The 27,408-nt window shown below is 44.8% G+C and overlaps 1 protein-coding gene across 4 annotated transcripts; it reads left to right on the forward strand.

Annotated features, from left to right (window-relative positions):
- Positions 1–1,811: 1,811 nt before the first annotated feature.
- On the forward strand, positions 1,812–24,846 carry Slc14a1 (solute carrier family 14 member 1 (Kidd blood group)). Of its 4 annotated transcripts, none has more exons than XM_057789324.1 (10): positions 1,812–1,922; positions 4,642–4,727; positions 8,086–8,242; positions 8,725–8,914; positions 10,913–11,041; positions 12,741–12,933; positions 15,182–15,329; positions 15,527–15,661; positions 21,269–21,318; positions 22,471–24,846. In XM_057789324.1, exons 3-10 carry the CDS (start codon positions 8,101–8,103, stop codon positions 22,642–22,644), a joined length of 1,161 nt encoding a protein of 386 aa, XP_057645307.1. In that variant the 5' UTR covers positions 1,812–1,922; positions 4,642–4,727; positions 8,086–8,100; the 3' UTR covers positions 22,645–24,846. The 4 variants fall into 4 exon arrangements, with proteins under 4 accessions (XP_057645307.1, XP_057645308.1, XP_057645304.1 ...); XM_057789321.1 differs by lacking the exon at positions 1,812–1,922 and adding an exon at positions 2,085–2,139 and having other exon boundaries at positions 4,517–4,727; XM_057789322.1 differs by lacking the exon at positions 1,812–1,922 and adding an exon at positions 2,113–2,139 and having other exon boundaries at positions 4,576–4,727.
- Positions 24,847–27,408: the final 2,562 nt, after the last annotated feature.

A 27,408-nucleotide genomic window follows, 5' to 3' on the forward strand; every position in this document is an offset into this window, starting at 1 on the left:
CAGTCTGAGACAAGAGCAGGGATCCTGGGAGCCAAGCAAGTGCTGAGAGATGGGTAGGCAGAACAGAGGACTCCATGACCAGGGGCAAGGTTTTACATACATACCTCCTCCTTTGTGACAGTTCCTAAAGGACATGAGTCTCCCCACTTCACAGTGAGAAGTCCAAAGTTCCAAGGTGACATAGGGACAAAAACCAGGATTCAAACTCAGGTTTGGTTGCCTTGGAAACACATATCCTTTTGTTTTCCTGACTCAGGGCTGCATTCTGTGACCTGCACTTGAGGTGTGGCTTTACAGGACTGGAGCAGAGGCCAGGGAGGAAGGGAGAGTGCTGGCCGGAGAAAGTGGCTCTGTCCAGGAGACCTGCGACTAGCTCACTCCACTCACCCAGCCTGATAACAGCAGGAGACAGAAGGCTGCCCGGGTGCTGGAGGCTGCAGCTCCAGTCTGTATGTACTACATGACGATCAGGACGACTGAACTCATGAGTGAATTAAGCAAACAGAACAAGCAGAAGTTGGCAGTAGCGGAGGGTGCTAGAGTTGCCCACAGTCCAGACTTCACACAAGTTATTAATAAATAAGTCTTGGTTTCCTCACTTGCAAAATAGGAATAAAGACACCCTATAGGGTTTTGCTTGGTTTCCTGTTGTTCTGTTGGGTCTTCAGGGTTGTTTGGGCTGGGGTTTTTTTTGGGGGGGGGTGATTTTTGAAGTACTGGGACCTAATGCCTTAGGGATGGAAGGCAAGCCAAGCTCTCTACCAGTGAGCTAACACCCAGCATTCCATATGTAATTTGAGGTGATCAAATGGCTCATGCCTGCCAGGTGTTTAACAATGCTGGCAACCAGAGGAAACACTCAACCCCTTTTAGGTCATTCTTATCATTTTTTATCACTATAGTTTATCATCATTATTATGGGAAATTGCGGTTCGTTTATTGTGGTTCGTTATTCATCTTAACGAACACCAGAAAAGAAAAAAAAAATTAGAACGATTTCTTTCCTTCCCAAAGCTGGCCTCACACCAGCGGCAGGGGGACTAGGAGGGCTCATTTGCTTCTTGTTTTACCAGGAAAAAAAGGTGTAAAGAGAGATTTGCCTGAATCTCAAAGTTCTCATAGTGAACTTGATCTCATGGGCTCCCCCCCCCCCTGGGATCAGCCCCAGGCACTGGAAGGCCCCCCTGCAGAGAAGAAGCCCAGTGATCTGGCAGGCATCCAGCGGGTGGAGCCCGAGAGTCCTGAGCTGCCTGGCAGAGGGCCGATAAGGCGACTCTGCACATCAGCCAGCGTGCAGAGGAGACCCTCTTGGAGCAGGAAGAGTTTTCTTTTCTTTTTTGTTTTTTTCCTAATTCTTTGTTCACGTGGTACCCACGACTTTACTGTATTTCTGCCATAGTGGAACAAGCCACAAAACTGAGGTCTGAAGAAGAATGGGGACGAATGGGACTTTTCGTTTCAATGTTAGATTCTGCTCTGTACCTCCGTCTGCTAACATTTTAAAGGCTGTGCATCCCGGGCTTATGACCCAAAAGAGGAACAACCAGGGAAGCATTTGTGGGTTTGTTTTTTTTTTCCTGCACAGGCAACAGATAGCAATAACTTGTGTTCCCCTTGTCCCTGCCCCCTCTCCCACCGCCCTTGAGCCTTGTCCTCATATTAGAGCAGAAGTATCAACTCCAACATACTCCTATTGCAAGAGAAGCTATTTGCTGTATAAATGGCACTATGTGGATCCTTTCTGGTTACAAATCTTTCCAAAAAGAAAAAAAAATTTCAAGGTGGAGGTAGGAAATGGCATAGAAGAGAAAAGATGAGTTTGAGTTTGCTTATCACCAAGTAAAGACCCCGGGATGCCGTGGAGACATCACAGAACCGTTGGCACCATGTCAAAAGAAGAGAAAGCAATGGAGAGACTTGAGGTACTGAGACCAGTCATGCCCCCACCCCTCACCCCACCCCCGTGTTGTTCTGGCATTGATGAAGTGGGAGGAGAAAGCCAGTTAGTTCAGAGACCTGAAGAGCAGACTGTGGGTATAAAAGGGTGAGGTGCCTCTCCTGCACCACCTCTCCCTTCTGAGAGAGCCTGGCCACTCTTTATCAGGCCTTGCCTTCTGCCACCGGGAAGCCAGCTGCAGGGTAAGTAGCCCCCTCGTTTGTTAATTCCAGTTATTCTTGTTGGAGCTTGTCTTTGTCCTCTTAATCTTGTCCCTTTTCCTTTTTAAAGACAGAACATGAGTTTGAGCATAGTTGTGTCTAACTCCGGAGACTATACTTTGTATTATTATTTATTATATTAGGTATTTTAATGATACACGTTAATGAACTTCATCGCAATATCTATATACATGCACAGACTGTATTTAGATCATGTTTGCTTTCCTTTCTGCCCTCTCTTACCCTCTTGCCTTTCCATGCCAACTCTGCTCTCCTTTAAATGGTGAACTGTGTCTCTAATTGTTGGAACTGAATAGTTGAAGCTCTGCTAGTCTAGAAGGCTATTCACCAAAGCCACAGTCCTCTTCCCAGAAGCTTAAAAAGCAATGCCTCTGCTATGATTCCTGGGGAGAGTGGGAGCTGCTCTGGGCTGAAGTGGATGAGCCTTCCCACGGGACACTCGCTCTGTATACTAAATGACCTGGCCTAATCGACACAATGAGAAGTTTCATCAGGCTGCACGCTTGGAAAGCATGAAGCAAAACTGGCGGCAGCCATTTTTATGACTCACAAGATGTGGGGTACTGGGAACAGCCCTTTCCGGCTATGGGCTTGGGGCTCCTGTGCGTGTGCTGTCCTGCTGAAGGGAGTGTGCTTGTGTGCCCATGGGGCACTCCGATCAGTCACAAGCGTAGACAGAGATTTGGTGGCTTCCTGCAGAGCCCCATGCCTGCACAGTTCAAGGCTCTGAGGAGTGGTGTCTGCTGTGGAGGGAAGTGTTTTAATCAGGAGGCAGAAATACCTGACAAGGGTTCTTTGTTTCTGATTACAGCTCTGAGGAGAACTGAGCAGTTCCTGCCATTGTGATCAAAAATGACCTAAAATAAAGATTAGACAAAGTAGCAAATAAATGTCCGCACAGAAAGTCTTTTTTTTTTTTTTTTTTTTATCATGACAAAACACAAAAACGTTTTAAGAAACCCAGATCTAACACTTGGTATTATTTGAAGCAATACTCAAAGCATGGAAAATTGAGGGCTTTCAGGCCTCTCCAATTGAACCCATTACTAATCCATGCCTCAGAACAATGGGTTCACTGTGTGTGAGAGAGTAGGGAAGACAGCAGACGTGAGGCCTTCGCGTTTGTCTCAGGACAAATACTGAGCACTACCTCGTTCCACTGGTGACTTGGCCTCTCAAACACGCTTTCCAACTCCCGGCAGCAGGTTCACCATGCACAGCTTCCAGAATATTCCTGAAGTCTCACTGATAGCCTTGTCAGTGGTGCAGGAGAGAGGCTGGCTTTGAGGAACCACTGGTATTGCTTTGAACAGACAGTAACGGATCCCAGAGAGGGCACAGAGCCCCTTCTTTGTCGTTGTTTGACCCGGTGGTCCAGAGTTACTTCACGGTGACTGTGAATTCAGAGTGCTGTGGCCTGACACCCACTTCAGATCCTACCATGCAGAAGCTGCTACTGCCATTGGTGACTTAAATAAAACCTTGGGTGACACCAGCTTGCCTGGCCCCAAACCGGAAGACAGAAGCACAGGTCTTAATGCCTGCATAAGCTGATTCTGACTGCCGTGGACTGGGTAGACTTGAGAGGTACCACTGAGCCTCATTTTCTATAACATGGAACCTTGCAATCTCTAAACCGTGAGATTGCAAATATCCACATATTTGTCCAGTTCTGTCCATAAGATAATATTGATGCTGGCCTTGTGGAAATAGTTCTGTGGGCTGTGTGGGCTGAGGAAGGCAGACAGAGAACAAAGGAAGCAGTAGGCGCTCATTCTGAGGAATCGTGATCCTTCCCCTCCTGTTTTCCTTTTCTCTCTTTCTTGTCCCCCACTCCTTAGCATAGTAGAAGATTTTTGCCATTGGGACTGCTCGGTGTTGTTTCGTACCAAGCAAAATTGCCGATAATGCAAACACCAGGAATACTAGTACTAGCCAGATAGCTTGCCATAGGTCAAACACACACACACACACACAAACACATACACTTTTTTCCCATAAGATAGGTCAGAAATATTTTTCCACAGCTGTGGATTCTTCAGGTCTCTTTGGTAAAGTTTCTATGTTTCAGACCAAGTCAGTAGAAGACTCTGAAAATAAAGTGAATGATAGAGAAAGAGACAAATATCACACATAGAACATTCTAGAACTTCTGGGCAAAGAACTGTCTTGAATGCAATGAACACTGCCAGTGTCCTCTTTCCTCCCTCCCATTGGAAGCTCCTCAATGAGTGGGGACCTCTGCTCTAGGGCACCAGGGCAGGGAAGATTTTTTATTAGCAGAAACTCCCACGGGCCTGTCTGTCTCCCCTGATCTAGCTTTTCCTGTGCTCCCCAGAGCCAGGACATATCCTGCTGATTGACATCTCTTTGCCCTTTGTCATATATGGAAAAAAGGAAGGATGAGTGAACAGTCTTTGATTGGTGGTACTGATGACGTCCATCACGGTCTTCTTTGGATAGACCCCTTTGGAAATAAAGCTCGTGAGGCAGCATCAGGAGGCTTCAGACGGCTAAGCTTGGCTCTGGCACACGGGTGGAAAGAACAGGTAGGCTCCCTTCCAGCAGTTTGGTCCTTGGGGAACCTTAGAGCCTGTTTCCAGCTTGGTGTCTCTTCTGAGCCCAGGCTGGGCATGGGTAGTCAGCAAGGTCTGCTGGGTATGGTATGTGGCCTCGCTACCCCGACAGGTAGAGGCTCTACCCCTGAGCCAGGGCATTTAATGGGCCTTGGAAAAGCCAGGAAAGCACAGCTTAGAGCTTATGATTCTCTTGCTTGTGTTAGCTTAAGATCCCCCTCACTGCCCTCTCCCCACGGAAATGTAATGTGTGAGCATCAGCTAGAATGTTTCTCTCCTGGCACAGTATCCCGGTTCCCAAAAGAGACACAGACTTTGTAGGATGATAACATTCTAGAGTGAACAAGATTTAAACTACTGATTTCTCCTAACGGGCCCTCATGCTGGCAATCTGGAACAGGTGTCAGGGCCCTCAGGAGCTACAGGAAGATGAGCCGTTTAGAATAACTGGCTCCAGGGCCTCTGGGATGTAGCCACTCTGCGCAGTCAGGATGGGCCCTTCTCTGTGGTGTGGAGCAGTGGGGAATGAAGTTACAGCCCTCCAGTGCATCCCAACAATTAAGGCACAGCTCTAGGTTGGGCTGTGGATTTGAACGAAAATAGGTTAGTCTTAACTTGGGGTGGTTCTGCAGGGGACACAGGCCATTCAGGTTCCCAGTCATGTCTGGCCTGTTACACTATCAGGTTTCGAATCTCTGGGGTGATGTGGTATCCGAAACTCTCTTAAATAAATACAAGCTGGACATTTTGAGAGCATGCACTTGTGTTTTCTGGAATTGATTTCTGTGGTGGATGGAAATGGCCAATTTCAAGCCTTGACATGTTCGATTACAGCAACTCAGGACAATTGTCCTTCAAGCTTCTTCGTGTCATGGCTGAGACTGAAGCCTGGTGCCTCTTATAACCAGGTGTGACTTTGAAAATGGGTTGCTGTCGCTAAGGGTATAACCCCACAATATTTTCAGTTATGAGGTTTGAGAGGCCGAGGTCTAAAATAAGTGATAGCCTCTGCTTAGATTATGAAATAGAAGACCCTTTTCCATAAATGCTGGGTTACTTAAATGCGTTTGTAAATTTTAGGCATAGAGCAGAGTTATGTGAGTATAGTTTAGGTTCCATAGCTCCAGCACTTTTCAGTGTGAAAAAGGAAGTGTGAATACGAAGATTCTCTGAGAGACTCGCAAATGTTGGTGTTAGGTTGAGCGTTGCCAAGGTACAATGACCTTGGTCTGGAATGCATTGTAGAAATGGCTCCAACTTTGTATGACGATCAATAGTGCACCATTGTTTAAGAAACAGGAAGACAGCCAGGTGTGGTGGAATATACCTGTCATCTCAGCACTTGGGTGGCAGAGGCAGGAGGATCATAGTGAGTCCAAGGCCAGCGTGAGCCAGAGAGAGAAGTAAAATTGTTATGCAGTAATAAATCAGTAATGAAACATTGATTCTGTACTGGGATTAATGTAAGTCAAAACTAGAGTCCATATTTGTAAAAAAGACATCATTTTATTGGCTATCAAATGCTAGCTGGTGAATGTGGCAAATAGAAGGGACCAGAATGAGCTGGAGGAACTTTGTCCATGCCCTGCTGTAAGGAGAGGTGGGCTGGTGTATCGGTGCAGCTCTGGGCACTCCCTTGGTCTTGTCTTCTGTGGCTGTGGTTTCCACATAGTCTCTACTGAAGGCTTGTAAGGTTGACGATGGGGCTGCCTACTTCCTACTTACCTGTCTGCGCTGTGCTTTCTTCATACAACCGGGGTGACCTGGCTGTTGTCCTTCTCCCAGTGTCCACCTCTAGGAGTGTATCGGTGGTAGTCCTCGCATCTGTGGTTGGCTCCATGAACTCTTCATGTTGTGTCTGCAGGGTACCAACCCCAAGGATGTTGGTTCTCTCTTATTATATCCTCATCGTAAGAACTAGGTAACCCTGTAGTCAACACACATTATGCCTCTAGTGTTTGGGTTCTGACAAGACATTCTGACTATGATAAAACCCTGTGCATTCTTATAGCACGCAATCGTTCCATCACAATCTTTGGCTTTTGACAGCCTTGTCCATTTCTGCCTCTCTAAGTTTCTAGACCAGCGGTTCTCAATCTTCCTAATGCTGCAACTCTTTAATACAGTCCCTCGTGTTCTGGCAACCCCCAACCATAAAGTTATTTTTGTTGTTACTTTATAACCATAATTTTGCTACTGCTATGAATCATAATATAAATATCTGTGTCTTCTGATAGTCCTAGGCAACCTGTGACAGGGTCACGCATCCCCCAAGGGGCCTCGACCTACAAGCTGAGAACTTCTGTTCTGCATCTTTGTGGTATATCTTTCTTACTTTTATGCATTTATATGACGAAGTCCAAATTACAGACCCTCGGAGGTAACTGCCTAACATAAGAACAAATTCAACCAATCCTATTCTTGGAGACTGAGGTAGGGGATTCTTAGGCTGTATCAACACACACATACTGTTTTTTTTTCCTTTTTCAAAGAATTCTTAAATAAAATAAGTAGTTTGGATGCTTCATATGTTGGTGTTTTCCTGGGACAGAATCTCATGTAACCCAGTCTGTGCTTGAACCATTATGTTGCTGAGGTTGGCTTTGAACTCCCGATCCTCTTGCCTCCAGCTCTCAAGTGCGGGGATTACAGGTGTGTGCTACCACTCAGACTTCTAATTACTATTTTGTAAAAAACAAAAATGCAAATTTTTTTATTTTTGCATAAGTTTTTTAAAAATGCAAATTTTAAAGTTACATATTTTGGGCTGGAGAGATGGCTCAGAGGGTAAGAGTACTAGCTACTCTTCCAGAGGTCCTGAGTTCGATTCCCAGCAACCACATGGTGGCTCACAGCCATCCGCAATGTAATGAGACCTGGTGGCTTCCTTGCCAGCAGTACATTGTATGCTTAATAAATAAATCTTTTTTTAAAAGTTACTTATTTTAGCTCTTTCTATATTATTTAACTTATTGTGTTGACTTTATCTGTTTTTCTTTTTCTTCAACACTGCTAAGTCCCCTGAGTACAGGAAATGGGGGCTCAACAAACACTTGTTAAGTTAGAACCCAAGCCTTCTGAGGGTACAGACAAGAACCTTTTCGTGGTAGCATTAAAGACATCAAGGACAAAGGCTGATGTTTGATTTGGACAATGAGTTCCTCAATGGTCCTCCAGGGGGAAAGAAGAGCAAGTTCTCGGCCCTCAGTACTGCCTCGGTCTAGGCGAATGCCTCCAAACTCATCTTCCAAACAACTGCACAGCCTAAGTTAGCCAACCCACAGGGTTTTTGTTCAGGATGTTTACAAGCTCTGTCCTTCCTTCCTTCAAGGACCCAGAGGAAGAGATGGCCTTGGAAGACAGTCCCACCATGGTTAAAGTAGACCGGGGTGAAAACCAGGTTTCATCATGTCGGGGGAGACGCTGTGGCTTCAGAGTGCTTGGCTATGTCACTGGTGATATGAAAGAATTTGCTAACTGGCTTAAAGGTATCTACACATTCGTTTGGTGGGAGATGAGAGAAGCAGCTTCGAGGAAACCCTCTGCTTGTGCTTCTGCCCATGTCTTAGCTCTGCTCTCAAGCCGTCACTTCAGTTTCCTGCTTTGCATCTTCTAACTTGCTAACCTTTTCACACCTTTGTGTGTGTGTGTGTGTGTGTGTGTGTGTGTGTGTGTGTGTGTGAATAGTGGGGAGTCTGCATCCTACAATCTCAGTACTTAACAAAGAAATTTTCCCTACTGATAATTCATTGTTTTGGCTTAGTCTGTATCTCAGCACGGCAAATGGGAGCCTCAGCTGATTTCTGAAGCTTGACTTCCAGTAGGGGCAGGGTGGACAGACTATAAACAAGCCAAGGGATCAGAGGGAGACTTCAAAAAATACCTGAACGTTTCAGCTCCTGCGGGTTCTGGTGGCTTTGTTCAGGGTGACCTTGTTTCTTCCTTACCTCTGCTCATCTTGTCTCTCCAGACAAGCCCGTGGTGCTCCAGTTTGTGGACTGGATTCTCCGTGGCATATCCCAGGTGGTGTTCGTCAGCAACCCCATCAGTGGAATCCTGATTCTGGTGGGACTTCTGGTCCAGAACCCCTGGTGGGCTCTCTGTGGCTGTGTAGGAACTGTGGTCTCCACTCTGACAGCCCTCTTGCTGAGCCAAGACAGGTAGGCAAGCCCGCACATGCTAGCTCCCTTGTCTTTCTGAGCTACTAGCTGGGCAGCTACCATGGGCAGTCATAATAAAGCCACACCCTTCCACGTGAAAACACCTTTATCCCACAGAACTCTCTGCCTTTCGTCAGAGGCCAGAGGATCACAGATAGTCTTCTATCCTTCTCATCTGAATAAGGGACCAGTCTGAGTCTTACTGGCTGTGTCTGGTAGCCAGGACTCATCTAACGCCAGGGAAGAGCCTGCTGAAGTCTCCTTTACTGATACAATTATTTATTACAACTTGAAGCAAAATGCTTCTGAGTTCCTGAAAAGAGGCTTTAGCAACCCCCGTTATACCTCGTGTCCCTCACTAGTGTAACATAGTTATCTCCTTCCGTGAGCAACGCAAGCCAGTTCAGTTCCCTGGCTTATGCAAAGCTCAATCCCGGGAGTGAGGAGCTCTATCCCTCACTGTTTTTGCTGCAATGAAGCACGATTCTGGGGTAGTCATGCAGTTCAGCGGCAGAGCACTGGCCAAGCATGTACAAAAACCTGCGTTTCATCCCGAGTCAGAACGACAATTCCATTTAAGTAACTGAATCGTCCTGTGGCTGGCACTGGGGCATCTCCTGACTTGTAAATATTGCCATTCATTTTCCACCAACAACGCTGAGGGAGGTTCAGTCTGAAGAGCTCCCCACTGTGCTCAGGGATAACTCCAGTTTCGGGAGGATTACTGAAAAGAGACAAAGGACTTTGAAACTAGAGGCCGACCGCTGGTGTCCTCACCGTGCTGAGCAGATATGACGCCAGCCTATTGGCTGCACTGGCACCTTTGTGCAAAGTCAGATCAAAGCGGGAAACTCTCACACCACTGCAGGGTGGCTCCTTCCCTACAGGCCCTGCATCTGACCGAACTTCACAACCTTTACCCCCTAGGTCCCCACAGTCATTATCTCTGAGCGTCAGGCTGGAAATGGAACTTATTGTCCTTCATGATGCCTTCATCTCCAATTCTCAGAATCCAAAAGGAGGGAGCTTGCCAGACTAGGGCCTTATTCTACAGAATATTCCCATTGCTTACTTGTGGCTTCTCATTCCTGACTGTGCCATAGATTCCATTACAGCCAGAGTGGAGGCTGACATATGGCACTCTAAAAGTGATGGTAAGGCCAGGCAGGGATGGTGCGCACCTTTAATCCCAGCACTTGAAGCTCTCAGAAGAGGCAGGTGGATCTTGTGAGTTTGAGGCCAGCTTGGTCTACAAGAGCTAGTTCCAGGACAGGTTCCAAAGCTACAGAGAAACCCTGTCTCGAAAAAAAAAAAAAAAAAAAGAGAGATGTTAAATAGTAAGCACAGAGCGGGCGTATTTGTCAGGGTTCTCTAGAGGAACTGAGGAGACAGACTGAATATTTTACCATCCCAGAGAGGTCTCAAAAAGAGGGGCTAAGTGTGCACATAATTAAATAGGTGCTTGGGCAAGTAAAAATCGTCATTTTTATCTGCAATAACCTGGGGATGTACACTTAGAGTCCGCAAAGTAGAATCCCAAGAAGACGAAAATGTCCACTAATTTAACATTGAATGTTTCTATGAAAGGACTTGCCTTCCTGGAATCATGTGTTTCTCACTGAGAAATCAGAATTAAGACTGCTTGAAAGCCCTGTTTAAGTCAAGGTCCCCAGTGATTTAAAATAAATAAGACTTTCCTCGGGAAAGGCAGATTGTTCTACCCAAGCCCCTCTCCTCCACCAGATGCCATCCTTCCTGTGCCTTGTGGCAAACCCTAGAGGGTCTTGTCCCAGGTACACATTTCAGAGTTTTATCTATGTAGATTTCCTTATACAATTTAGTTGTGTTTGCATGATTCATGAAAGGCTTTGGAACACATACCCAGGTAAGACTGTGTTTTCTAAAGCAGATGTGATCTCTAGAAGTTACGCTTGTGTCTATGTCTGACCCTGACTACGTCCACTCAGGCAGTGTCTGTGCTGTCCCCCATGCCTGCAGGTCAGCGATAGCAGCTGGGCTCCACGGTTACAACGCCACCCTCGTGGGAATCCTCATGGCTGTCTTCTCAGACAAGGGCAACTATTTCTGGTGGCTGATATTCCCTATATTTGTAATGTCTATGACTTGGTAAGTTGTGCTTGGTCTTCAGAATGCCTGGGGCAGGTAGAAGGAATGAAGGGTTGGTGGTTAAGGAGCACACGTTTGTAAGGTGACAATTACCCTGTGAGTCAGTGGTAGCTGTGCACCACCGTCAATGTGCCATTGACCTTTACACCTTAAATAGTGAAATAGGGCCGCCAAGTTGGCTTATCGGAAAAAGACACTTGTAGCCAAGGATAACAATCTGAGGTTAACCCCAGGAACCCACATGGTCGGAGGGAGCTGACTTCCCAGTGTTCCTCTGACCTCCACACAAGCCTCTCCACATAAGCCCACACAGTACACCCACCCACACAAACACAGGTTAAATGTAAGATAAAAGGAAACTAGTTAAGTGGTGCCAGCTACCGAGGCACACACCTATAATGCCCGCATTTGGGAGGCTAAGTGAAGCCGATTGTTGAGTGGAAGGTCAGCCTGGACTTATAGTAAGTTCCAGGCTAATCAGTCTAGAGAGGTTCTCTAAGGGGGGAAAAAAGAGGCAAAGCATAATAATAATTGTAATGTCACAAATTAAACAAATACTTAAAAAGTTAGAACCAGGTTATACCTTTGGTCATGGAAACTAAAGCAATCATCTTAAAGGTGTGGATTTTCTTACAGCCGGTTATTTGTCCTTATATCAAAGCAGCTGCACCTCCCCTTCATCCAGGCATTCTCAACCGTAACTACACACTTAGCGCGTACACCTGCTCTGTGCTGTTGCCTAGATGCTGAGGTTTTTACATCCCCCAGGGGATTCTAAAGTAGAGCTGAAGGTGCCCACCCCGTCAGTGGGGTCACCTTGTGTACTCAACCAAGCTGCCCAATTCCTCTTTTGTTTTTTTCTAAATTCAACCCCATCTTTATAAAACCTGGATCTTTAAAAACTGGCTTCTGTGCCCCAGCCATAAAATTATCTCATTGATACTTCATATGTGTAATTTTTCTACAGCTATGAATCGTAATGTAAAATATCTGTTTTGCAAAATATCTGATATTCAACCCCTGTAAAAGGGCTGTTCAACCCCTGGAGGAGTCGTGACCCACAGGTTGAGAACCACTGATCTCCACCATTCAAAGCAAGTCTAAGCTTGCACACCATGGAGTGAGGAAAAGAGTGTGTGTGTGTAAGGTGTAAAGTCTCAGGGTGACCAATAACAGCTCAAGGACAGACACTCTGACCACTCCTACAGAATCCGTTAGTCCCCAGCCTCAGCGCCCCAAACCCTAGTCATTTCTTTTCTCCAAAATAGAAACCTATAGAGAAGAAAGACAGAGTGCTATCTTCCAAATTCAGGACAGTGGCGAACCCTGGGGTGGAGGACAGACCCCAGGACCACAGGGCACTAACTATGCGGAGAAGATTTCTCTTTATTACAAGCTCCAAACTTGTTTTTAAAACCTTGATTATAACTTACTCTGAGCCACTTTTGGGGTATTTTTTTCCCAAAAAAGTCAGCCAAGAGTTGATTTTGTGGTGTGTTTTAGATAAGTTGTTGTCTCTGAGATGGGTCTGATCCCAAGTCACTGACCGCCACCCCCCCCAGCCCCTATGCCCTGTGGAAGGTTTGTCAGCGTACTATTTCAAAGCTTGTTAGAACTGCAGCAGGCTGCCTCGTGGAGAGGCTGGGGGCTCAGCCTGACTGCTCGCACTGATTCTCATTCCTCTGTGACCTTCCTTAAGCCCACTCTTCTCAAGTGCACTGAACTCCGTGTTCAGCAAATGGGACCTCCCTGTCTTCACGCTCCCTTTCAACATGGCGCTGTCGATGTACCTTTCGGCCACGGGACATTACAATGCATTCTTTCCGAGCAAACTCTTCACACCTGTCACCTCCGTGCCCAATATCACATGGACCGAGCTGAATGCCCTTGAGGTAAAATATCAACTTTTTTTCCCCCCTAAAAATCTAGAACAAGAATTCCCAAGGACAGTTCATTGGAGATCAGACACTGTGGAAAGCTTAGCTCTTGTCTGAGTGGCTGAGACAAGGCAGGTGATCTCTCACTGCGGTTAAGAGCATTCATGAGCAGCTTCCCCTAGTCAGAACTGTTAGACTTTTTGGGCTCTGCAGAACCTGGCTGTTCTGCCTTCTTACAGAATACGAGGGGCTCTCAAGGTAGAGTGGGGCCTGGGAATCTGTATCAACAACCTCCTCCAAACAGTGCTGGTGGACACAACTTGAGATCCGCTGAGTCACCGGGTGTGGATATGGTTCACCTCCTTACAGATAGGTGCAGAGAGAGCCGTGTTTTTAAAAAAAGTTGTTTCTTGCAAATTGAAATCCTGGTTCTTTCCATACTTGTTTCTATAAGAAGTCTGCAGAAGGTTTCATGTGTATGTGTGTGCATGTGTGAGTGCATGTGAGCGTATGTGTGTGTGTGCGCGTGTGTGTATACAGATTGCAATAGAGCATCATACATGCCAGGCACTCTGCCAATGAGCTGCGTCTTAGACCCTTTCTTAATGTTTCTTAGTTTCTGAAACTAAGGAGATACTTGAAATCAAAGAAAACAAAAGAGGCTTGCTGGTTTGGGTTTTAGTTCAATGTGCAGACTCGCTCTCCAGCTGTCAGATCAGATGTGCTCTTCACCATCCTCTCTGCTGAGAGAGAACATGGGAGGCGTTTACATAACATTTGCTTTATCTTTGACCCAGTAAGCAAATGGCAGCACTTGGAACTAGCCCCGAATGTAAAGAAAGCACATACTGGTTAAAAGTAGCACTGGTTAAAAGTAGCACTGCCAAACTGTATCACTCTCTCTGACTACATTGTCTCACAAGGCACTCATTAGCCCCATTTGAAGTTAGATGTAGATGCATTCACAACTCTGTTTCTCAACTTCATCTGTCGCAATTCAGATTCTCAGTAACTGTGTGGCTAGTGCCTGCTGCCCTGGAGAGCTCAGATAGGGACTATCAACAGGAAGGTTCTGAAGGTCAGTTGACCTCCCCCGATTCTGAGCCTCTTTATGTGATAGCTCACTCAACCTTCCCACCCCTGGCTACCCAAGAGATACATAGATACCAAGTTCAGAGAAAAAAAAAGTCTATCCATTCTCTACCTGTGCAAAGTTCCCAGGTCTAGAAGAGATGGGAGATGGCCATCTATAGATAAGACTGGGTACAGAAAGCATTTAGAGACCACCTTAAGGTAGACCAAGTCTCGGTGTGGTCCAGTGCACTGAACAAGAGCCAAGAGTTTGGAAGCCCAAGCTGGGGCTTCCCCTGGCAGTGAGAATCATTGCTTCTAGGTTTCTTACCAAAGGATCCGTGAGAAGGTAGAGAGGCCATTATGTTTCAGGAAATGTTTTGTTCAAAGGGAGAAGCCATGTGTGGTTATATTTTCCTGGCCCAACCAAAAGTTTTATTATATGGAAACATCATTTGTTTGAGCCAAATCCTTTCCCTTCCTGAGAACTGTCACTCTGTAAACATTTCAGGTAGATTCAGGTTTCTACCAGAAAACAGAATTGGAAGGTCTGTGCTTTCGTGTCTTCAGATCTGATAGACAGGTGTTAGTGACTAAAATAAGCCAAAGGTATTTTTATTAAATGGTACACGTTCCATTCGGGGTCAGCCGGGCAAATGTGGTCCTGACTCATCAAGCTGGCTATAATTACTTCTACATTATGGATGAGCTAATCTTATTTCGTTCACTGGCCTTTTAATCTGGGCAGCCAACTCAATTGTAAGAGTATTTCTACAGACTGTGGAACAGCATTGATTCGCTGCCAGCACTGATGGACAGCAGGAAATAACTGAATCATGTCCTGTGTCCCTGCCACACTAGGGAAGGTAGAGCAGGTCATCAGAGCCAGGGATCATGAGACCACACTGCAAGCCTCACAACAGTGGAAAAGTTAGCGAGCACAAGAGGCTTGGGAGAGCTGTGCTGCTTGGCAGACACCTGAGCAGGACTGGTGTTCCTCTCTAGAGACAGCTAAAGAACAGATGAGATAAGAGGGTTTTTTTTCTGTACTAATGAAATATTGGCACTAATCTTGATGGATAAAACATGCTAATTCTAAAAATTGCAACCTGTAAGGTTGTTGTGTATTAAGTGTGCTGTGGTCGTCTTGTCTGTTGTTTGAGTGGCTACAATTCTGTTTTTTCTATTGCAGTTATTGAAGTCTCTTCCAGTGGGAGTTGGTCAGATATACGGCTGCGATAACCCATGGACGGGGGGCATTTTCCTCTGTGCCATTCTCCTTTCCTCCCCACTCATGTGCCTGCATGCTGCTATTGGATCACTGCTGGGTGTCATCGCAGGTGAGTATAAGACTCGCAACCTAACATTGGCATCTTATCCGTCCCGTGCATGTCTCAGGCGTCTTTTATACTTCAGAGCTTTCCCGAGGTCTCTGGGCAAGGGGAGTCCTTAGGATATTTCCCAGGACCCCACAACTCACTGCACAGCATCCTGCTCTTTGTCCCAAGCTCTGACCACTCTTTTTTTTTCCCTACAGGACTCAGTCTTGCAGCTCCGTTTGAAGACATCTATGCTGGGCTCTGGGGTTTCAACAGTTCTCTGGCCTGCATTGCAATTGGAGGGATGTTCATGGCACTCACCTGGCAGACCCACCTCCTGGCTCTCGCTTGTGGTGAGTAGTCGACATATGGTGTGGGTGCCCATATGTAGGGGGTGCCCTGAGGGCTCGATCAAAACCATAGAAAGCAGTAAACAATGGCACAAAAATATATTTAAAGAATCATATGAGAAATTCAGACCGGGATTGGAGTTTGGGTTTCCTGTGAGTGGGGGCAAGTGATGCTCCTCCTCTGGGAGAATTAAAGTCATCTTTACCTGTCACACTGGTTATTGTGAAGGAAGAGCCTGTGAAATCCTAGTAGCCATTCTAGTCGATATAGAATATCAAATACACACACACACATATATACATACACACATATATATACACACACATATATATACATACACACATATATATACATACACACATATATACACATACACATATATACACACACATATATACATACACACATATATACACACACACATATATATACACACACATATATACATACACACATATATACACACACACATATATATACACACACATATATACATACACACATATACACACACACATATATATACATACACACATATATATACATACACACACATATACACACACACATATATATACATACACACATATATATACATACACACATATATACACACACACATATATATACATACACACATATATATACATACACACATATATATACATACACACATATATACACACACATATATATACACACACACATATATATACATACACACACATATATATATATTAATATGGAAGCTTGTGTGTGCTTATTGTTATGCCCCCAAAACCTAAAAAGAAATACTTTGTTCTACTAAAGCTATGTTGTTTGATGAACCAGGCAGGGTTTCGTGCGGTCCTTTGAGGGCTGGTTTAATCAACTGTTTTCAGACCTGAGCCTGTACTGAAATCACTAGGAATATTGGTGAATACACAGATTGCTAGATCGGCACAGAATTAGGGGCAGAGGGAGAAACCTGTACTTCTGACAGGGAGGCAAAGAACTGCTTTGTTAGCCTTCATGACCCCCAGCAGACCCCACCTGCAGAGCTAGGCTAGGCCCCAGCTCCCTCAGATCCATCCTTCTCGTTGACCTTGGGTCAGGGAAGTGCTGGAGGACTTTAAGTCCGGGAGGAATAAATCCTCCAATCTTCCCCACAGCTGCTCTGCTACCCTGGGCTGCTTCCTGGCTGTAGCTTTCAGACTGTGTGTCAGCTCCTTAAAGTAAGGTGGGCCTCAAGAACTTGGGAAGCTGGTGGGCCCCCACAACCTGATGATGAGGGACAGACATTCACCCATAGCCTGTGTCGTCTCTAGTCCCACACAAGTAAAAACATGAAAGATATTTCTAGGGTGGAAAGAGTGACACCCTAGGATACGGAAAGGTAAAGGGGTTGTGGATTGTAGAGGAATTCTTTCTACCCTGATGTAATGGAGGTCTAACGTCATTTTATCTCCAGACTGCTCGACCTCAGCCGTCTAACTAGTTGTCATGGTAGACCCCGTGCTAGGCAGGATCTGGAGTGCAGGAGGGGAGTGGAGGCAGAGTGTTTGTAGACACTGCTCAGTTTAGGTTGCTGTGGCATAGCTAATAGATCTCAGAATTAGATGTCATTTTGTTGCTTTGTAGTGACTCGGTTGAGCTCCGTCAATATTTGCTACTCTGCTCTTCATCTGTTCTCAAGTTCAAAGCAAAGCAGGCCAAGTGCTAGGGGACAGATTCTTAGTTTAACTGGGATAGAATCTCTCATCCTCTGGCCCCAGCTTTGTTCCAAGATTGCTTTCACACCTTTATCGCAAGTGGATTCTTTACGGTTCTGTGTGTGCAGTAGCGACAAGCGCATTAATGTATTTAGATATTCATACTGTAGCCCGGGTGGATACTGGAAAGACCTTGGATTAGAAACTTTGGGTCCCCTGTAATTCCTGAGCAGAGAGCACTGGACTAGAAGGGGCACCTGGTGATTTTGAGGGGAGGGGAGTTCTGAGGGAGGCTCTCAAGGTTTGGACCAGAACAAGAAGAAATCTATAGTGCAGGATCTGGGGTGGGGCAATTATTGTCAGAGTTATCAGGGAGTACTGCCTGGAGATGGTGACTTTTCTGTGAGCCCTAGCCCAGAAGTGGAGGCCATTTGGTAGGGAAGACGGTGCTGGTTGGCGTAGGGACAGCCTGAGTCAAGCAGAAAGCATTCTGACCACGTGAAAAGTGGATTTGGTTCTGACAGGCTAGCAAAAAGGATAGAGCCTAAGACTTTTGCAAATGTTTCCCCCAAAGGAAAATCTTTTCATTATTTATTTTATTGTAATATTATTGTAACAGTCTCATTGTTCAATCAGTACAAAGAGGTATAAAGTAGAAAGGAAGGCTGCTCCATCCTTCTCCCCCAGGCATCTTTGTAAACTCCTTCTGTACAGCTCCTTATGATGACCATGGTCTATTAACCCCATCCTGGATAAGCTTCCCACTCACAATCTTTAACTTAACCAAGGTTGTAAATTCCTTTTCATAATCACAGATTCTGGGCATCAGGATGTGGACCCCACTAGGGAGCAATTTTCTGTCTGCCGTACTTACTTTGCCTTTGATATAATTTTGGAAGGTGAGGTGAGGTAGGAGCTACACAGTAAGACCCTGACAATAATAATAATAATAATAATAATAATAATAAAATTTTTAAAAGAAAAACCCAAAACAAAGACCAACCCTGGCCTTGTTACCAGACTACCTGGAACTTATTTACAGCAGGGTTCCTAACACTGTTGAGTCTAGGTTTCCCCATTTTAAAAGAGGGGTTGTGGTGCCTCCTCTGAATTTGTCTAGGATTAAATAGTGTGTGCATACATCATATGAAACATAAGTATCCTACACTTGTTTGTTCTATTTAAAGGTATGGAAAACTTTTTTTCTGGTGGCTTTGCATAAGTTATTAACTTATTAAGAATTAACCTTGTTTTCTAGTCCTTATCAATGTCTTAACTTTATCCATACTTTTTTTTTCTAGTAGTGCCTTCTTTGCTTCAGGTTTTGACTAAGTGTTTGCTCCATTGTGTCTGTCTTTCCTAGCATTTGGTCTCTTTAGATGTCTGTCCCCTTTCTTTGTTCTAAGAATTTGTTTCCCAAGAGAGCCCAGCTGTTTGAGTGACAGCTCTCAATGGGGATTGAAAGTCAGGGCCTTTCTCTTAGTACAGGTGAACAGTCAGGAGATCATGGCTCTACCTCTCAAGATGTCAGACTTCTGTTGGTTGGGGTCATACAGATACTTTAGATATGATGAGATTGTCATGCAGGGGATTTTTACATGGCTTCTGGTTTGGAGCCATTTAAGATATTGCTCAAGTGAATGCTTTTGGTATAAATATCCAAATGTGCATTATATTAATATTTCTGCAACATGTTTCTGCAATCAAAATTGATAGTTCAAAGGGAATGGCAATTGCAATATCCACAAATGTGGCGCCCATCCCCAGAGAGCCATCTCAGTTCCTTCTGAGGCTGACAGTATGAGAGTATCAACCCCATCCCCGCTGCACCCCAGCAGATTTCCTAATACCCACACACATAAACTCTTGGGACAGACCTCTAACCCCTTGCAAGGCAAGCCTTTTGTGTAAAATGCCACAGGACGTTTCAGCTTGCCCACGTTGCCCTGTCACTGCCAAACAAAAGGCCCACCTTATCTGCCAAGGTAAATAAACAGCAGACACTGATTACAGAACTGTTCTTTTCTGCCTCCCACAAGTATCTTCCAGGGAGAACTTGGGAACCTGCAATGGTACCTGACAGGGCTGCTTTCCTTACCTGGAGATCAGGAGCCGGGTGGTCAAGGAATAGCCTTGTTTTTATGTCTTTATAGAAGTTATAAGCCTATTTTGTACCTTATCAATAGTTGGGTTACTATAGGAGCTTTCTCTCGTGCATTGAGAGGGGACTTTGACCATGAAATCCAGGCTCTCACTGAGCTTTAGGGGTCTTTTCTAGTGCGATCACAGATGTACAGTGTGTAGAAGTTTCCCAGCTCTGCACTGCATGCAAGTCTTCATGATGGCAGCCTGCCATTCATTAGTCTGACTTTATCTGTAGGGAAAAGAGCAGCATGGACTTAGAGATTATTCCAAAGCATTTAACAGTCCAAAATTCAAGAGTGTCAGAAGCGTGTCTTAGAAGTGCTGGGCCTTTGAAGGAGATAAGAGACAATAATGTCTGGTGTGCTCAGAGGAAGAGATGGTGCTAAAGAGAGCAGGCCAGAATGCAGCTTGTGCTGAGAAGAGTACCCAGGAATAGATGCTGAATGAGCGAGTTAGATCTCGAAAATGAGTGAAATTGATGAAAGCGAAGAGGGGAATCCTTCCCACCCAAGTCATGAGCATCCTTCTCAGAGTGTTACCCTAGTACCCTGCCAAGACGGAAGAGTTCACAGTTGCTCTGGGTGGATAGAAAATTTCATTTGAGATTTCATTGTCTGCCTCCCTAAAGCAGACCTTTAAGTTCTGAATGATAAAACAAAAAATTCTGAGTTTATTCATTATACAGAAAATACAAGGAAGACCGAGAATCCAAAAGTAGAACTGTGTCTAAATTAGGCCTCATTAGCATGAGAAACTAAGACAAGAGAGGATTCATCGCACTATTTAAGCAACATGGTGCTGGGGATAAATTATCGATAAAAGAACAAGGAAATGATGATCAGAGAGACCTCTCATCGTCTCTGCCATGCTCCCAAGATAGCTCATGTGATTGATAGGTATTCATTGATCCATTGATTGATTGGTGGCTGTCTAACAGTGGCCTAAAAGACTATGTGAACAACATAGGAAAGCCATTCTTCAGTTTGGGGAAAGCTGAGGACATTCCAGGTCCCTTGCCTCTTCCTCAGCCAAGACAGAGAAATTGATGGTTAGCTGGTTGAGCCCTTTGTTCCTGTTGCTTTACATGTAAAAGTTACACATGTGATCAGAACATGAATTTACATTGGTTTGTTTCTCTTTTCTTGCTAAAAGTAAATAAAAATATCAGATGCTAATTAATTAAGTTGTATGCCCACCGTTAGCACATGAGAAGGCATTACGTGAAGAGAGTCTCGGGAGTCTGTACTGCTTTTGCCATGCTCCAAGCTGTTGCCTTCTTATTTTTAGATTCCATAATTTTTGTAACTATAAAATTCAAACCATTAATATGGGGATCCTAGATGCAGTGAGACTGTAGAGAACCCAGGCTGTCTCATCTAAATTCGGTCATGTGTGTAGAAAACAACATGGCAGTTTGTTTCCCACGGAAAACCTTTCCCTAAAGTATTGCCACGACAGTGAAAAGAGCAGACCACACTGCAAGACAACTTCCATTGAACACTGAGCATGTGACCAATGTGAGCTGTTCTCCTCATGCTCACCCAGCCCTGTGAAAGAGCTGGGTCCTGTTGCTTCTGTGGTACAGCCAAGGAGACCATGAGTTCTGCAGGGGTGGGCCAGGGTCTGAACGTATAGCTTCTGAGTCTAAATTCGCATTTATAACTGGGGACCTGGGTGCTGGGCTGGCTAGTAGAACCCCGGAGTGTACGTAAACAGTCTAGGATGCTGGTGAAAACTACATCTACCAAATAGTGTTCGTTCCTCTTCCCGTAGCCCTGTTTACCGCCTACGTCGGAGCCTGTATGACACACCTGATGGCTGTGGTGAGTTCTTTGATCCCATTTTGTCCTCTGCATGACTTGTCAATGATGTGGAAGTCCACTGATGCCCGCCTGAGCAGTATCTGGTGACAGGAGCCGTGAGCACGGTTGTCATCCATTGCTCTGGCGAGTGCTGGCTCTCAGCCACTCCCGCCCTCCAACATCACAGCAAACTCTAGCCCAAACTACAATCGCCCGGCTTATCACAAATGTCAGATTGCTTGGTTTAAAGGATAACTTTAACAGTAGCCTTATCAATAACTCAATACCACATTATCATGTTCATAGTCTAACTCTGGTGTTGAGAAGTTGACTTTAGAATATAGTTTACTTATTAAGAAATCTGAAAAGATAAATAGATAACTGACTAGAGAAACAGGTGTTATTTTAAATCCATCATATATATGATAGAATATATATATGTATATATATACATATATATTCATAGGCATCATCAGTCTGTGAATCATAACTGGATGGATGGGTTAGCTAGGAAGAGCAAGGAAACTTCAGATCCTGAGGCTCCATCCCTTGGTTTGAGGATAAAGTGTAGGAATTGGTACCCTATTCCCCATCACACTTATGAGGTCCACACAAAAGACGACAGCTAATCAACATAGAATACTCAGAAATGTGTGAGTTGACATAGCAGCATTGAAGCATGGCACCTCCCCCCCCCCCCAGATATTAAAAGTCTGTTTAAGAGAGAAAATAAAAAGGAATAAGAACAAGGAGATTTCAGTGCTGGAGCAAAATCAAGGTCAGAAAGGCCACTATGGTTGACTAATCAGAGAAGCCCTTGCGGATGTGATGAGTGGTCAGGAGATTCGCTGTTTGCTGGCATCCTGTGTGCCCAGTGTCATCCTGGCACACCATGCTGAAGAAGAATGGATAAACGAGAAAACCAGACAAACATACAGAAGGGACAAACCTGACCACTGCAGAAAGACAAGTGAAAACATTCCAATGAATGCTAGCTCTAGATTCCCCGACATCTTAGACATGACTAAGATTTCACAAGGGTGCACAGCAGATACCAGAGCAATGACCCCCCAGCTGATATGTACCCTGGGTTGAAAGTTCAGGGGGTTCCTTGTGTGAACTCACTTTAAATGGAATCTCAAAAGAACGTGTGGCCTGTCTCTTTGTCCCCAGGTCCATTTACCTGCTGGAACTTGGGCCTTCTGTTTGGCCACGCTACCGTTTCTCTTGCTGACCACGAAAAACCCTGACATCTACAGGCTACCTCTCAGCAAAGTCACCTACTCTGAAGAGAACCGCATCTTCTACCTACAAAACAAGAAAAGGGTGGCTGAAAGCCCTCTGTAAAAGGAACCCCACACGATAGCTGTGGTCATGAGTCATTTCCAAGTGCAGCTCCAGAAGGCTTCCAGATTCTCAGAAACTGCTTTTCACCACGGGAACGACTTTCAGACTATCAGCGACAAACCCATGCTTTTGCTTGCCTTGTGTTTTTCTTTTTGACTGTATATTGTCAAGCACATGAGCGCCTTACCCAGGTGATGTTCTCTGGAATGGAATTTAAACCCATCTGTGTGCTGGGGGGTGGGGTAGCATGAAGATTGTAATGTATTTATAAAGTCGACATGTTCCAAGAGAAAGAAGAAATGGAAGCAGAATAATTATTATTTAAAGCTACCTTTGATGTCAGTATTAAGCGTTAAGTTCTGTAGCCATCTAAGCCTTACAGAACTCACATGCATGGAAACAAAGCCAACCCAAAAAGTCCTCAGATAAACAGTTTGCTTTCAGAATCAGGCCAAGTTACTCACAGCAGCCATGACCAACATTGCAGTGGGGTAGCTTGCCGGCAGGGCAGTGGCTTCTGTACTATAGTAAGTGTGACATTCTTAATGAGAATGATTAGATTTTTTTCAAGCTGCCAGAGCTGTGGGGAGGACTTTGTTGGTCAAAATAGTTTTGAATTGCTGCTCTTGGCATTTCAAAACTTTAGGGAGAGTTTATTTATTCTTCTTATGGAAAAAAATTTTTTTTCACTGATATATTTGTAGCTAGCCAGTTCCTAGAAATTAAATAAAATATGTATGTACTTAGCATAGTTGCTTTTACTTTAATTATTATATTAGCTTTTAGTTTGGGGGGGGTATTTGACATAGGGTCTTGCTATGTAGCCCAGGCTAGTCTAGAAGTCAGCATCCCTCTGTTTCCATTCCCTGAGCACTGGGACTATGTGTTAGTTTTTTAAGTGTTTCAGATACATGGTAACGTCATTAACCTCAGGGGCCTTTTACAGTCACATTTTTAATGAATCTGAGGACATCTAGGCACTGGCTGTTCGGTCACACACAGACTTCCAGAGTTCTTTAATTTTCTGCGCACTGTGCTCTGCTTGGGAAACCAGCGGTACTGGAACCACCTGAAAGAAATACAGGGAGGGGACTCTCCAGGTTTTCTCTTTAGATTTTTTTAATTTAAAAGTTGTAGCTTCTGTAAAAATCCTATGACCAATCACGCCAAAGAGGACAACAGAAAGTTCCACTTGCTGCCTGCCGTCTGCCCAATGAAATTTATTGTTTGCAGCTTGGGAAAGTGAAAACTTAAATCCTAAAGATTTTTTTTCCTGTTGAGTATGTTGTTCATGCCCGAAATCCTAGCACTCAGGCAACTGAGGCAGAAGAACCACAAGTTTAAGGGCAGTGTGGGCTACACTGAATGGCCCTATCTCAAAAAACAAACAACAACAACAACAACAACAAAGAAACTCTTTCCCCTCTCCCCCTTCAAGAGTCAGTGTTATCAGGGCAGCAGTGGGGTATGCTTTTAACTAGAGGCAGCTGAATCTGAGTTTGAGGCCAGCCTGGTCTACAGAGCTAGTTCCAAGACAGCCAAGGCTACATGGAGACACCCTGTCTGGAGAAACAAAAGCAAAAACATAGTAAGTGCTGAGAAGACAATACAGATTGCTGAAGGGCTGAAGTCAGGCAGTAGGAAAGCCTGGGCAAACACCTTAGGGAGCTGGTCACCCTCCGTCTCCTCAGGATAACAAACCCTGAGAACTGGGACCGTTTTTACATCCTGTGACCAAAGCCCTTTGAAGCCATGGATCTGCAACTGTCACTGGTTCCTGGGTCATCCTATGGAAAATCTGAATTTCCAGAGTTTGAACTGAAATTTTCCTGTTTGGAATTTGTGAAGTGGGGACTGAGAACAGCAAGAAGAGAAGGGTAAGCAGAGAACCCCCCAGAAGTGAAGAAGCTGGAACCTAGCTGAGCAGACTGAAGCGCTCTCCCCTCTGCCCCTGAGCCCACCTCAGAAACAGAGCTCTAACTCATCTAAGCCCACTCCGTCTCAAACCTTCAAATGGGAACAAGCTTAAAGCCTTCTATATTATTTTATTTATATAATATTAATGTCTTTAAGGTATTTTTGTTATTAAGTATTATCCTAAAGTTAAATGAAAACTCTTAGGGCTCCCTTTGTACCTTTTTTGCTACTGTCTGTGTAACAGATTCCTGTGTAAATATATGAATAAATTATATTCACGGCTCAGTTCACTCTCATGTGTCTTTAGAGTTGGTAATGTTGTTATATAGATATGAGCATTCACATACATAATGTGTGTCACTTATATTTCTGAGCCAGGATTATAACTGGCTAGACAAGAGAAAGAAAATATTCTAAAGAGAGACATGTGTGGCCTTCCTTTGGCTAGCAGACTATGGGCTCCAAAGGGTTAAAATTTTCCCTCCCAGTATGAAGAAAGGGAAAAGACAAAGCACGGTGCCAGGCAGAAGAGGGACTTGCCCCCGCCCCCAGGAAGAAATCTCCCAGTTCTAGTAACTTATTGAACCACATTGTGGGACAGGCTGATGCCCAGGCAACAATGGGTAGCGCCACACCTTGCCCCAGATTGCTGAGTTGTATGTACTTTCTACCTTCTGGTTAAACCTAAACCTCACGCCAATGCCCCGAGGTGGACTTGGAGGCCGTTGGACCTCTTTCTTCCTCTTCCCTGTATGTGACCACTTTAAACAGATGTCCTTGCATTGCCTTCCCATCTTACTGGTCTCTTTGGTGAGCATATTGCGGGGGGGAGGTGGACATGCTTAGCTTGATGAGACCGCCAGAGCCTGAGTCTTGACTCGAAAACTCAAATAACAAAATCAGATGGGTAGTTGATCAAACTCTGCTCAATTCCAGATTGGCCGGTCTGTCCCATCTTCTCAACTACTCCTCTTCCCGTTGCCATGGTTATCATATCTGAGAAACATGTTGAGAATGGAAGGCACCTCAACAAGACTCAAGGACTACTTTGAAAGAATCCCAAACAGAAAGCTACTGGAGGCACCGTAGGATGACCCCCATCAAAATGCCCTCCGCCGCAACAAAACCTCTGTCCCCTTGTATCACATTTTTCTACATTGTCATACAATGTCCCTTTCGTCTGAGAGAGAAAAGATGAGACACTTTGAGGCCCCAGACACTTTAAGACTTTACAAGCTACGGGTAACAATTTACATGTTACTCACTTCTATGGATTAAGTGTCTCATCCAAACTGCGTGTGTTAGGAAGTTAATCCCCAGCTCAACAGGGTGGAGAGGTGGAGCCTTCAAGAGATTAGTCATGAAGAGTCTGCCTTCACAAATGAATCCATGTCCTGGAGTGGGTGAGTTTCCGCACGAGTGGATTCTTAACAAAAGGATGAGGTTCATGCTCTCCCCTCTCCCAAGTGCTCTCACTTCTGTGTATTTAGAACATCTTTTGCCTGCTCCTGGCTACAAGAGCTTGGGAAAACCTGGGTATGGTACTGTCAGCTTTCAACACAATGGGTGAGCTCTACCATACTGAGAAGAAGCAAGACAAAAAACTATCGATCAAACAGACAACATGTCTGTCAGAGGGCATATAGTATCGCCCACCATACATATATGGTACGTATGTGCCCATGTTGGGCATGGCAATGTAGTGATTGACAAGACAATCTATTTCAGGGCTTTTAGAGGAATTTGAGACAGAGGCCTACAACAAACCTGTTTGTACAAAGATTAATTGTGGAATACTTGCTGGAATGTTCCCAGAGTACATTGGGATGCTCCAGCCTCAGAGAAAGGTTCTATGTCGTTTCTAACAAAATGTCAGCAAAGATGAGGTTTGATAATACTCAGACAAGGAAAGCACAGAGCCAACCCATGTTCTAAACCATTGTCTTAAAGAAATAGTGTTCATTTATTTATGTGTGTAAGAGATTGGGGGTTTGGGGAGAGACAGAGACCATCACAGAGCATGTGAGGGGCAGAGGACAGCTCTTGGGTAGCCTGTCTTCTCCTTCCACTGTGTGGGCTCCAATCAGATCTTCAGGACTGGCAGCAAGAGCTCTCTCTGCGGAGCCATCTCGCTGCAGGCCCTCTATCTTGATCTAATGGTTGAAGCATCTAAATCATTCCACATCAGGAAACCTTTGGGAATGGCTGCATTTCATTTCGAGCTCAATGAGGCACAGAAAACAAGTGTCCAACATTTTCTGGTTCATGGTCTCAAGTAAACAATGAGAAATCCCATTTCCTGTTTGGGCTGGGTCCATTGGATTCCAGCCTGACAAAGCTTTGAATTACACGGCGGTGACATGCGAGGGCTTGGAAGGGAAGAAATGAGGCACAGAGGAACATTGGAACCGTTCCAGGAAACCTGGCTAAAATTAAGTCTCCGAGGAAATAATGGCAGCTAGGCCGTGAGTCAGTGTCCCAAAGGCCAACTGCATCTTGAAGCAATAAGAGCACAATGCACAGGACTGGCCAGCCAGTCCAACAATGCGGCCTTTCTCCTTCTGAGACCCCCTCCCCATGTTGGCCTCTCAGAGAAAGTGTGCTCCACCTAATAGAACACGGGAGCAATGAGCAATATGAATAAGCTGAAAGAGGAATTAGTCCCAGTAGAAATTTACTTCAAACGTAAAGAACATATTGGATTTCAAACACTTAATGAAAAAGGGGGGTTAAAATGTCAACAAGTTTTGAGCTGATTAAATGTTAAAGTTTAACATAATACTTTAGGTTCGCTGAAATAAAATAAAATAATTTAAATTAACTTCATTTGTATTCTTTGGGGGACTA

The sequence above is a fragment of the Chionomys nivalis genome, chromosome 14, assembly GCF_950005125.1.
Source record: "Chionomys nivalis chromosome 14, mChiNiv1.1, whole genome shotgun sequence".
Taxonomy (NCBI): domain Eukaryota; kingdom Metazoa; phylum Chordata; class Mammalia; order Rodentia; family Cricetidae; genus Chionomys; species Chionomys nivalis.

Bases quoted from the DNA above. Each gene is read 5' to 3' on its own strand.
- Slc14a1 (XM_057789321.1), top strand. From the start codon at position 4,581: ATGAGTGAACAGTCTTTGATTGGTGGTACTGATGACGTCCATCACGGT. The intron at 8,243-8,724 runs GTATCTACACAT...TTGTCTCTCCAG, and splicing joins ATTTGCTAACTGGCTTAAAG to ACAAGCCCGTGGTGCTCCAG. The intron at 15,330-15,526 runs GTGAGTATAAGA...TTTTCCCTACAG, and splicing joins ACTGCTGGGTGTCATCGCAG to GACTCAGTCTTGCAGCTCCG.